This window comes from Mesitornis unicolor, unplaced genomic scaffold, assembly GCF_000695765.1.
Source record: "Mesitornis unicolor isolate BGI_N332 unplaced genomic scaffold, ASM69576v1 scaffold19677, whole genome shotgun sequence".
In the NCBI taxonomy this organism is placed as follows: Eukaryota; Metazoa; Chordata; class Aves; order Mesitornithiformes; family Mesitornithidae; genus Mesitornis; species Mesitornis unicolor.
This window is the reverse complement of record NW_010198617.1, coordinates 8512-20936: the sequence shown is the minus strand read 5'-3', so window position 1 is coordinate 20936 and position 12425 is coordinate 8512. Positions and strand designations below refer to the sequence as shown.

General features: G+C 40.0%; 1 protein-coding gene across 1 annotated transcript in view; it reads right to left on the bottom strand.

Moving 5' to 3' along the window:
• Positions 1-249: 249 nt before the first annotated feature.
• Positions 250-12425, bottom strand: part of LOC104544353 (mitogen-activated protein kinase kinase kinase kinase 3) — a gene marked incomplete at its 5' end in the record, with an annotated part of 19635 nt that continues 7459 nt past the window's right edge. Inside the window, 7 exons of the mRNA XM_010189202.1 lie at positions 250-818; positions 2988-3043; positions 5669-5739; positions 7945-8037; positions 8158-8226; positions 10814-10985; positions 11724-11827. Of these exons, the coding sequence (XP_010187504.1) occupies positions 731-818; positions 2988-3043; positions 5669-5739; positions 7945-8037; positions 8158-8226; positions 10814-10985; positions 11724-11827 (653 nt within the window). The remainder of the gene's footprint in view (positions 819-2987; positions 3044-5668; positions 5740-7944; positions 8038-8157; positions 8227-10813; positions 10986-11723; positions 11828-12425) is intronic.

Here is a 12425-nt window from a genome sequence, read left to right as displayed (position 1 = left end):
CATAAAGTATTTGTAAGGAGAGTTGTAATTAAATATAAAAATACAGGTGTTTAACTGGTTTGTTTCACAAAGAAAACTACCCAAGTAAACAAAAAGAAGAAAAGGAACTTTGAAGCCCAAGTCATCCACAAAGTCACAGCTTACCTTTGTGACTAAATACATCACATCTCAATACGTTGTGCAAACATGAACACCAGTGTGTTGCATCAAAATTAAAACAAGATTGTAATCTGATTACAGCCTTGGTTACAATTACTAAAAGCTTAGATTTATTTGTATTAGTAAATTACATATAATAAAATACAATAGTGTTGTTAAATGTACTATGTTTGCTGCTAGCATCCCACTTGATAATAAACACAGGAGAAGTCCTTAAAATAGTACCCCGATTTCATCCTCAGTGACTTTTACATCTGTACAGGTAAGACACTTGTACTGAACAGGAGGACCACTATCTACAGAAAATCAGTGTAGGTCTTCAGCAAGAAGTTTCACTGAAAAGTACTGCATATGTACAAAGATTACATAACAGTAAATTAAGCACTTCTGTGGTAGCATAATGCTTATGTGTCCATACCACAAACAATTCCCGTCTTCCTCTCATGCCACAATAAATTATAAAGTAACTGAAGTTGGGATACTGCAGCTTTTGTGCAGTTTCAGCCAGCCATGACCGCTGCTGCAGCAGGAGTGTCCTCTTGGCGTGGTGAGCTGCCTGTGTCCACTCTTCTCAGTAACTGTTCTCATGCCCTGCCAGGATGTATAAATTGCTGTTGGCCGTTGGGTTATCCGTTGGCCTGCTCTCCAGCACCACGACCCTAAAATGGAAATAAAAAAGCCATCAAGTAAGTCTTCATTTAAAAACATCCCTGGATGTAACTGTAAATATTATTTCCCAGGATCCATCTAACCAGTGGTCATTTGTCTTTCCCTGGATGCCTCTAATCCAAAAGCTGTTCAAAGCAAGGCCTGCCTCAAAGCTAGCTCAGGGTCTTGTCCAGGCCAGGTCTCCAAGGATCTCCCACAGCATCTCTGGACTCCTACTGCAGTGTTTAACCACCTTCACCATCATGTTTTCCCCTCTCTTGTCCACCTGTAATTTTCCTTGCTGCAATGCATGCCTGTTGCCTCTCATCCTTTCAGTGGGGGCTTCTGAAGAGGGTCCATCACTCGCCTACTGCCTGGGCTTGTGCTTCCCTGGAGCTTTGCAAAGCGAACCCATTAATCAGGCTCTAGTTCTGGAAGTCATTAATCTGCTCTTTGCCATTAAACATGACAGATAACCAAAGCGGACTCTTGTGAGAGCATTTCTAGTCTTTCCCTGAGGCCATGTAACCAAAATCCACATAAACTTCCTCTGGAAGTCCCAGAGACAAAGACTTGCAGGCTGGGAGAATCCTCAAGTAAAGGATTGTTATGTGCAGAATCTTCTCTCTTACTCTTTTCTTGCCACCCACTTTTGGCCAGCATTGGAGACAGGAGACTGGGTTAGCTAGACCTACACTGCAACTGGCATTCCCTGCTCAGCAGGAGAAAGTAACACGCAAGCTCTTATCAGACTGATGCCAGTTTTTTGGCTCCTTAGAACCTCAGTTCCTATGAACTGCCTAGGAAATTACACGTTACTGGAAAAAGGTTTCACAGCTTAAGCACAAACTATGACAGAGCTGCAAGCAAAATGGTCCCTGAAGAAACTGGCATTAATGTTTACTGCAGCGCAAAGTCTTTAAACATTGTCTCAGACTTGGGAAACAAGTAGCACAAGCCATAAATAAATAAAACTGTATTTGAGGAAGACAACATTATTTTTCAAAGGCAATGATTTGCAATGTCATGCTCCACTGTGAAGTCAGACTCGTTTTAAAATTAAGCTGTGCTGACTTTCAACAACTAAGAGAAATGCCATAATAAAGCTGAGCTCCATGCACACCATACTGGAACAGAGTAAAACCCTCAGGTCAGAGATGAGTATTACTTACAACAACTATCAACTATCAGGTATTGCACGTAAGGCAGAATCCTCACCCCCCAGCCAGCAAAACCCACTGGTAGCCAGCTGATAAAGCCACAGCACCATTCACTGCTGCTGACGCTATATTGGTAATTACAGGCCTGTGCCTCAAGCTTGGAGAAGCAGAATATAGGGAAGACCTTTCGCTGATGTGAAACTTTTTTGGTAGTTCTAAGATGCCACAAGAGAGTGAGTTTACTGCAAGTGCCATAGGACAGAGACAATTCTCAAAAGAAAAATTAAAGCCTATCTTTGCACTTCACATAAACACACTACTCGTGAAATCATCACGTCAGCATGCACTCCCAAGAAAACAAAACATGTGCTGTTTTCATGGCTATTACAGAAGTACAAAGTTCGACAGCAGGGCAGAGAAAGTTGAGGAAGTCAGTGACACTCCTATAATAGCAGTTACTGACTCAGCAAGCTGGTATCTGATGGGTCAGATAGACACGGTGTTAGTATCCTGCAAAGCAGATGCTAAACAGCAGCTATGCTGGGAATTACCAAGAGCTCTTACAAGACCTGGGCTGTCATGTTGGGAGGACAACTGGTAGAGTTCCTCTCTGGAGGTGGAAGTGAGATACTTAAATTTTTAAGTATTTTTTTACAGTTGTCTCAAGAAGTATATCTTGATGAGCTACTGCAGCACAGCATCCGAAAGTAAAGATTTCACCCAGGTAAACAAAATAATTACAACACAAAAAGGAAGGCACACACAGAGATTGTGACTGCAGCCAAACAGGAGCTTGCCAACGTGGCCAAGTACTTCTGGAAGTCCACAAACAGTTTCAGAAGAATTATTTTTTTTTGAAGGAAGTAAAATTAAAGGGCTGAAAGGTAAACATGTACACAAAGGAAGGAGTAAGATGGTTAAAAAAGTACTGACAAAAACAAGCAAAAAGAACTTTTACAAGGTAGGAGGAACACACATTATTCTCTTATTTTAACATGCCATGTTCACTTGTCTTTGTACCTGTCAGATCCCAGAAGCCTGAATATCCTCGTATTATCAGAAATTTCTTGTGTGATCTAGACAAAAATAAGACAAGTGTTTACATGTTAAGTGCACAAGCATTTTTACTTTGTTGTTAAAAATTAACTTAGAGAAAAGAATTGACTATGACTGATGATACTCATTTACTACTGTCACTTTTAAATGCAGTCTAGTAGTTTTCCGTAACTCCTGCCACGCAACAGGGCTCAGTACCGCACAGCATCCAAGCTACTGGTGCAATTCTCTTTACAGCCATGACTCAAATAGGTAGTTGTAGAATGCAATTTCTCTCACTCTAGATAGGCAAAACAGGTCAAGTAAATCACACGTAAAATGTATTTTGTTGAAATTCGGAACTATGGTAATGATGCAGTAAGTTCATATTCTGAAAACCTTAACAGACAAACATAATCTAGTTTGTGGTACTTAGGCGATGATGAAAAGAAAACAGTATTTTGACATTTCAGACTAGTGCAACAGGGCATTGTTTACTGTGAGTGAATTGTACTTGTACAGTACATCTTTGTGATCAAATGAATATCAAAGAAAACATCGTGTTGATTAATGAAGTCAATCGAAGCCCACCGCATACTCCAAAGGATATCGAGTCACACCATGAACAGGCAGCACTGTTTACTAAGCTCCTTTTCTACAGCCACATTTCACATTCTTGAGGAAAGAAGAGATTCCTCTCTCCTTCTCAGATCCTGGTAGCGTTAGCTGACACAGTGAATTCACTTCTGGCACAGAGAACTCACAAGGCAATTTTAATTCACAACAACAAAGTTGTCCACTTTAAAAAAATTACTTTCTGTTTGTTGTGGGGCTGAGTCAGCACAATCTTGGGCCAAATTTTGAGTCTCTTGTCTCAGAATTCACAGTCCCCTGCTTCAATTTTCCCACTCGATCAAACCACTGTGCAAGGTAATGGTTTGTGGAAGGGAATAACTTGGCAGGCACCTCAAATCATCACCAATTACACCAACTAATATTAGATTAGGGAATATGAACTAATAACGTCTTTAAAGACAAATGTGCTGCAAAGTTACGTTGGCCAGGTGTTTGTCCCATGTAACCACTTCCTACATACTACATAGTATAAAATTTCCCAAAAGTAACGAATATGGTCAAGATCTGAGCCTGATAATGCAGGCTTTTCCTATAACAGATAAAAATGAGATGGGTTGTTTGTTTTTTTTCTTAATAGCTGTGGCTAGTTGGAAAGCCAGGAGACAGAAGGAATTTAAAAAGGCCTGAGAGCTTACCCTAGATATGTTCTACAGAGAAAAAGTTTTGGGTGGCTTGCTTTCTGACAACAGCTCAGTTCTGTCTTCTGTTCTTCATTTAGGTGCTGGCTTTGGCTTGACAGTAACAAAAGCACGAAGACAGCGTTCCTTATGCTTTACATAAACAATATAAAGCAACCACTTGTGCTGCAGCACTCTGAGGCATGTCCTCTAACAACTGGATCAGCACTACTGAGTGCCAATGGGTGGAGTAATCCACCGAGCCTTGCAGAATGCTGCTAGCACAAGTCTGGAGCTGGAGAAGTGCCTGGCAGCGTTATCTCCTCCTCATGGTCTGTGCTAACACCAGGGTGCTGCAGCTCACCACTGTGATTTCTTAGGAGAAGGACAGTCACGCCTGGGGATCAAACACACACAAAGGCCACAAGAATGATTTGCAGACTTGGAAATAAGAAGTAGCCTGACTCTAGTCTTTGGGTTCAACTTCCCACAGAGAGCAGGCTTACTGTCAGCACAGATTAGGTCTGCTGTGGCTTTGTGCAAATAAATGTAGTTGTGTAACAACATCGAGTATCTACACTTGGCATGGTGTGCCTGTATGTGTACCTTAAAATTTAGTTAATGAGCATAATTTCTCAGCCAGGGCACCAGTGATGAAACGATTGGTGAAGTTTGTAAACATTTTTTAATAACCAAATTAAAAGACTCATTAAAATCCTACAAAGCTCAGCTTTTCTACCAACACATATACGCGCAAGGTTTGCAGCAAGAAAAAGAACTGGTAATGTACTTGTAATGGTTTAACCATGTCCAAAAATCACATCAAACTGGCTGAAGAAAGGAACTACGCAGAAATTTTTGAAAACAGTCTCTAGGACAATCTGACAGTTTTCTTCTGAGAATGGAAGATACTTCTTGTGAAAGCTGGGCACTAAAGTCTCCCAAGTACTCATAAAACAAGGAAACACAGAAAAGACTAAAAAAACCAAACCAGGCAACTCGTTCAACGCTGACAAAAAGTTAAAACTCTGCAGTAGAGCATGCAACCACTGGCAAAACCTAAGTTTTGGTATCCACATGTGACAGGGTAAGGGACTGGCACTGCTCTTCAAAGCAATTTAAGGCGAAGAAGATTACAGTTACCAAGAATTAGGTTTGGATATTTTCTATGGCATCATGGCCCAATCTCTTGTTGGCTTTCCGCTTCATATGTTAGACTTGACAAGGGCTCTTGTAAGCTTCACTAATTAGTTTGCAGCTTATGAAACTTGCTTAGAATGAGACTCCAGCTTCCACATCTAACCTAGGAAGTTACTGAAATGTTTTACTCTTTTTCTGATCACAGCACCATGCGTTCATCCTCTGCTTGGCTTATATTAGAAGCTAGAATTTGAAGCAAAGTGCAGTACTCACCTCATTTGATCTAAAACTCCTTCCTTGCATGCCATGTTTCCAGAACGCTAACACACTATCTTGTAGGCAGACTGGGGAGAAAGAACACTGGAATCAGTCTTGAAACATAATGTCAACTCATGCTTTTAAAGCCAAAAGTGTATGACTGCAATTTTGAAATTTGTTCCTATACATTTTACTGTACCACATTCACCCACATGGACTGCAAAATGTCGCACAGGAATCACTGAATCTGCCTCAGAAGTAGCTGCATTTATACATTTGTTTGCTTAATGAGTGGAGTTTAAAAATATTCCCAACCAACCAGAAGAAGTTCTACAACTGCCTTTCTGTCTAGTCCTACACACGTCCTTCTCTTTAAACTGGAAACTCCTCCTTATTGTAACACTAGCAGAAAATACGTATTGAATTTTAACAGAAAACTAACAGGGACACCAATAGTGACATTTTTCACTTTCCCAGCAACCATTGGCTAATATGATCTTTTTGGAACAGCAACACAAAGCTTTACAGAGTCCTCTACTTCCCAGACCTTCCCCTTGTCACAAACACGGTGACAAACACCGTGGGCATTTGGACCCCATAAAAGGAAACAGGTCCAGGGCCCTCCTCAAAGAGAGGGCAAGTGCGTAGGTCCCCAGGAAGAATCTGTGCCACCTGCACCCAGGATCCTGCCTTTGGGCAGGCACACAGGAAAGAGCAGAGCTCTTTGGAGATACATTCAGGACAGTGACAGCTTGTTTGTGACAAGCAGAGAGAGAACTACAGCACATGCAGAGGGGTCCCACTGTGAGTAGCTTCAAGTACATGTACTCCTTCCTTCCTCTCATTCCTAACCAACAGGAGCCATAAAAGTGATGTTTACCATGACAATGTTGTTTTGTCCTCTTCTCTGTGGGACATTATGTTTGAAGTGCCTCAAACTTTAAAGTTTCTCCTCAGAAGTAAATTCCCTCCAACTCCCTATTGTTTTTGTTCCAGCTGTTCCACCTCTTCTAGCTCTACCCTCCATCTGTGCACACATCCTTCCTCATACCTCTTTCAAAAGCATGTGATGCAATCCACGTATTTAACCACTATCAAAATAAATGTATTCTATCTTTCTGTTTCACAAATCTAATTTATTCAGATTCTTCACAAGAAAACAAAATTTACATGAAGTGTGACATATCATGTAATTTAGTCTGTGAGCTGCCTTGTAAAAACAGACTGCGTAAACACACATGCAGAGTAAGTTAGCCACAAGTGATTCACAGAGTCTGTGCAGGTTGTGTTATGGTATTCCTTCAGAGGCTGAAGGTCTCCATCCTATTCCCAAGACATTTAACCTAACCAGAGAAGGCTCCAGGGTTATTACTCCATTCCAATCGCCCCTAGGGAAGCATGTTACATAATGTGCCAAACCTTTCACTGATCCTTCTCACACAAAGTGAAATGCATGAGATAGGGTTTCATAAGCCAAAAACTTGAAAGTTAGCTTCTCTTATTCTGTATTGTAACAGTAAACAAGTTAATCACATAATATCTTGAGTTGGAAGGGACCCATAAGGATCATCGAGTCCAGGTCCTTGCTCCTCACACAACTGCCTAACACTAAACCATATGACTAAGAGTGTTGTCCAGATGCTCCTTGAACTCTGATAGGCTTGGTGCCATGACCGCTTTCTGTGGGGAGCCTGTTCCTGTGACCAAGCACCCTCTCAGTGAAGAACCTTTTCCTAATGTCTAATCTGAACTTCCCCTGACACAGCTTCATTTCCTCGTGTCCTATCACTGGCCATGAGAGAGGAGATCAGCACCTCCCTCTCTGCTGCCCCTCTTAAGGAAGTGACAGACTGCAAAGAGGTCACCCCTCAGCCTTCTCTTCTCTAAGATGAACAAACAAAATGACCTCAGTCTCTTTAAGTCTTGCCCTTGAGACCTTTCACCATCTTGGTTGCCCCTCCTCTGGACACACTCTAATAGTGTGATGACCTTATATGGAGGTGTCCAAAACTGCACACAGTACTTGAAGCAGGGCCACAACAGTGCGGTGCAGGTCCTTTTGGCTGCCCAGGCATTGTTGACTCATAGTTTGCCAACAACCCAAATCTCCAGATCTCTTTCTACTGGGCTGCTCTCCAGCCTCTCATACCAAAATTTATATGTATAACCAGGGTTACTTCGTCCCAGGTGCTGAATCCAGCATTTGCTCTTGTTATATTTCATACAGCTGGTGAGTGCACAGCTCTCTAGTCTATCCCGATATTCAGTATTAATAATGAAATCCAGCTTACCTATTGATTCAATCTGAAAGTCAAACGTGAGCTCCGATGACAGTTTACGGCTGGATTTTAACCTGCCTTGCAGATTCACTATTTTTATGCAGCCTAGACAACAAATAAGATATGTTAACCAATAATTAATCTTCAATTTATGACCTAATTTGAAGACAGACAGTATGCATGTACATGCAAACATATATATATTTAGTTGATACTAAAACTTACAATCCAAACACACCAAAATGGTATCTCTCTCCAGCTGTGTTACATGTACAACACTTGTCTCTGTAGTGTCTATAAAAAAATGACAGTGTTAGTTCATAACATAAATTATCATGAAATTTGAAATGGGAGTTCTAGAAATAGAGACAATTTAATGTGTTAGAGTGTTTTTATCTACTCAAAATAATCACCTTACCAGTGACATTTCTCTTCTCTTAGAGGGGCATGTCCACTTATCCAACATGTTGACTGTGACAGGAAAACTGAAGCTGTAATATTAAAGTATGGACTTAATCCAGCCTTTTCTGAGCCATGACACAAAAGCAAACTCACATACACATTTTTCTCCCTGTATTTTCTGTTTGTGTTATTTAATACTGCTGTTGCAACAAAAAAGGCAGATATATGAGACTGTCACAATAAACCTAAATGCTGTTTCATTCAATTTTTCTTCTGCCTTTATTTCTAAATCTTGGTGGGGACTTTAATATTAGTACTTAATTCTTGCTGTTGTTTTCAGACTTTCCATCCCCAGATCTTCCAAAAATAGGGGATTATTTTATTCTCCAGACTCTTAAAAAGAAGAGTTACCTTCCTCTATTCTGGGTTACAGCTACAGCAGTCTCCATCACAGCAAACAGGGGAATCTGACCAACAAGTGGTTAGTGGACACGTCAACCCCAAAGAGAAGTGTAGTTTTGGTCCATTTGTTTGTTAACATCAGAATTACACAAAAAGCAGCTCTTACTAATTCAGCAATACTGCCAGTGATTCTGTAGACATTCTTTCACACAGAAAAGAAACTCATTAAATCTGTTAGATGAGAAATTAGAGCATGTTACCTAAAGTACAAAAGCAGCTGTCGGTTAAATAATAAAACCCATGGTCCTGTTGAGAAGCAAAAAACTCCTCAAAGATGATGGCAGAAATGTATTCCTTGAGATGGTCCCTCCATCCCTTTTTTGCTGCTTCTCTTGGAAAGTATGTATTTATCAGCTTAACCAAAGGTGGATATAGCCATCATGAAAGCATGCAACCGAAGGATTGGAGGACAGACATCTGTGCAACCACATTATGTGAAGTGGAAACATGCACTACGCTGGTTGAAACTAACAGGAGAAGCATGGCAAGGGAAGAAACCCCCCACAGTAAGTCTATGACAGCTTATTTTTTTAAAGTGCCTTTTTCAGACAATTTCAAAAAAAGTCAAATGTCAAACAATGAAAACTACTGTTTGATGGAAGCTATTTGTGACCATATGGTACACACTCCCCTTATTTAAAAAAAAACAACACTGAAAACCAGGTTTCATTGCATTATCACTCTCCTGCCAGCAGGGGACAGGAATAAATCAATACAACAGGAGGGTTTAAATTAAGAGTCAAACAAATAGGAAAAAACAACAACATAGACACAACACAAGAACACACAAATGTTCAAGGAAGCTAAAGAAGTATTTCTGGAAGGCACAATGCAATGTTAAATTTTCCACATTAAAACTAAAACCAAACCCAAACAAAAACCCACAGTGGAACCAGGAAAGCATTACTATTCCTGTATTTACACACTGACACAGACAATACTGAGAGAAAAAAGACAACAGGACATTATAGGTCAAAGAATTTCTCTTCAGCGTGCTACTTTTATGGACTCTACTCTAAGTCACAGTTACATAAATAGATGCATGAGTAAGAAAATAAAATGCACTAACTCTGAAGTAGTTAAGTGCATTAATTGGTCATCCATGGATCACTTTGGTTTTCGTAATTATGCTTTAAATTGACAAAATGGGACACGCTTTTTGGCAGCAAGAATGTCACCAGGCATCTTCCTAGAGGAAACTGTACTTCAGCTATACAGCATGTGTATATACCAGCACAGGGCTACGTATAAATTAATCATGGATCAACAAGGTTCTCTATGTCTGGTACTAACAAAGCTATTTATTCCTTTTAGACTTGCAAGCTATGATTTGGGTCAGATCACTACTGTATCCAGCTTTAGAGGGGAACCTTGCAACTCCAGAGGAGTAATTCTTAGCACACTTCCTCCTTAAGAGAATTTCTACTGTTGCTCAGATGGCGGCCTCCTCACTTATAACACCCAGACCAGTGACAGACACGTACTTGGTTTTCTGCTACTAGTGGTCCTAAACATTCGATTTCCCTAAACATTGGAAGAATAAAAACATGCTTTCTCAGCATGAGGCTGGTAATAGCATTTCTTAACCACACTGGCTTATTACAGGAGAGCCAAACTACACCTGCAGTGATGCTGAAAGAAATTAATTGCTCAGAGTGCAATTCTATTAAAATCTATTAAATAAACAGAAGTCATGGTGCCAGAATAGAGCACAGAACAGCACAATGAGTAATAGTCAAGCACAATCTGATTTATGGAAATACAAAAAACCACAACTTCATCCTCTGCTTTACTCAAAGTCTCTAGAAATCTAATCAATTGAACAAGCAGAAACATCAAAAAAAGTGCATGTGCAAACAGGTACAACCAGATATCCCTTTAAACAGAGAACTTAAAGTGATCACTTAGTCTTAATGATTTAACCATTAGTTTCCTCAGAGGAAACTACTTTTCTAGTGCTTCAGCATAATAGGAGAACAAGGCACATTTTTAAATGCAACTACAACAGTACACAAACCTGTTTCTGTAAACCACGAAGAGGTAGAATTTGGGTTGACAGTCTCAAACTTCACCACTTGGTTGAAGTCTCTTCCTCTACAGACACCGACACAAACTAAAGGGAATTCCTGCTCAGGGACTACCAGCATTTCAAACAATCTCAGTGGACAAGGTACAGGAAAATCTATGTGCTAGATTAAAAAAACAAAAATAGGTATGAGAAGGGAACCAAGTTTAGTCTGAGTTGGTATTAACTATTTAAATTAATTATGGTAAATTTTATACCATACATTTTGTAACATTAAGTTTATTTCTTCAGATAATAGTAACTGATAAATACAAAAAGCCTGAGTTAAGAAGTTCAGTCTTCATGCCAATTCAGTTAAAATAAGATAGGATGTCTATCACCACGTGTGTCCTGCGCAGCTGCCCACAGGTTACAAGGAGTGCTATCCCCGTCATTGCTCTCCTCAGCTATGGAGTCTCAAAGCCTTGTTCCCCAGGCTGATCAAGTTAAAGCAGCTGCCTCTGTACAAGCATGAGTCTACCCTCCTTCATCTCATCAGATGGAGAGATAATAAGCATTTCTGGGCATCTCCAGTGTCACAAAGCATGGAATAAGTGGACATCTCTCTGGTATGGGAGCAAGCCTACTGTTAACCTATGTTTTCACTCCACTCTGCCATGTGTCAGTCTGTCAGCCAGAAACTTCTGTTCTTTAACTGAAGTGCACCACAAAAACAAGAGCATTCCTATAAATATTCTGAGTCAGTTAATACGTATTACACATTTAAACTGCTATTTTCAATGTAATTTAACAGAAACCAAGAGAAATGTCTACTAACTGAAGAAATGGCTAATTATTCTTAACAAGTAATTGCAAGATAAATAGAACTGAACACGAGTATTTAAACTTATCGCAGTATTACCTTGATTAACATAAATTTTTGCATTGGTTCCACCCATTCTAACAAAACAATGCTAGACTGTAGTGCTCCACAAAGGTACTTGTGGCCCGTATAGGGATTCCTCACTGCCAAAAAAGGAGAGGTAGAGTACATTAGTGTACTTAGCAAATACAAATGATAAACAACTTCCAAGTAAATAACAGTCCATACACGTTCAGAAAATGCCCACCACCACCACCACTCTAATCTTTTCTATAAGGAAGCTGCTGAAAAGTGAACATTCACACTATGAAATGATCGCAAATGAGTAAGGCATATTCTGCCCTTTCACTGGCATGAACAGCTAGCAGCTGGTGCAAAGTAAGTCATAATAAATACAACTCTCACTAGAGCACTGCGGTGTTTCACCATTCCAACTCAAAACAAAGTTTATTTTTGTTTGGTTTTGGGCATTTGGGGTTTTTTTTTGACTGATAGGTGGGATTTACTATTTTAGATAGCCTTAAAAAAATAGTTGACTACATACACATTTGAAGTATCTTGCTCCACCACATTGGTTTGCCCAAGCTATCTCCAAATGACCATGAGAAGCTGTTCAAGAATGGCTTTTTCTTTGACACAGTTATTCAGCAGGCTCTTAACAATCACAGTCACTTGAGAACTGCTCAGCTGCCTTCCAAGCACTGTCACAGTGAGTCTGAAGTCCAGGAGCTTCTGATAAAC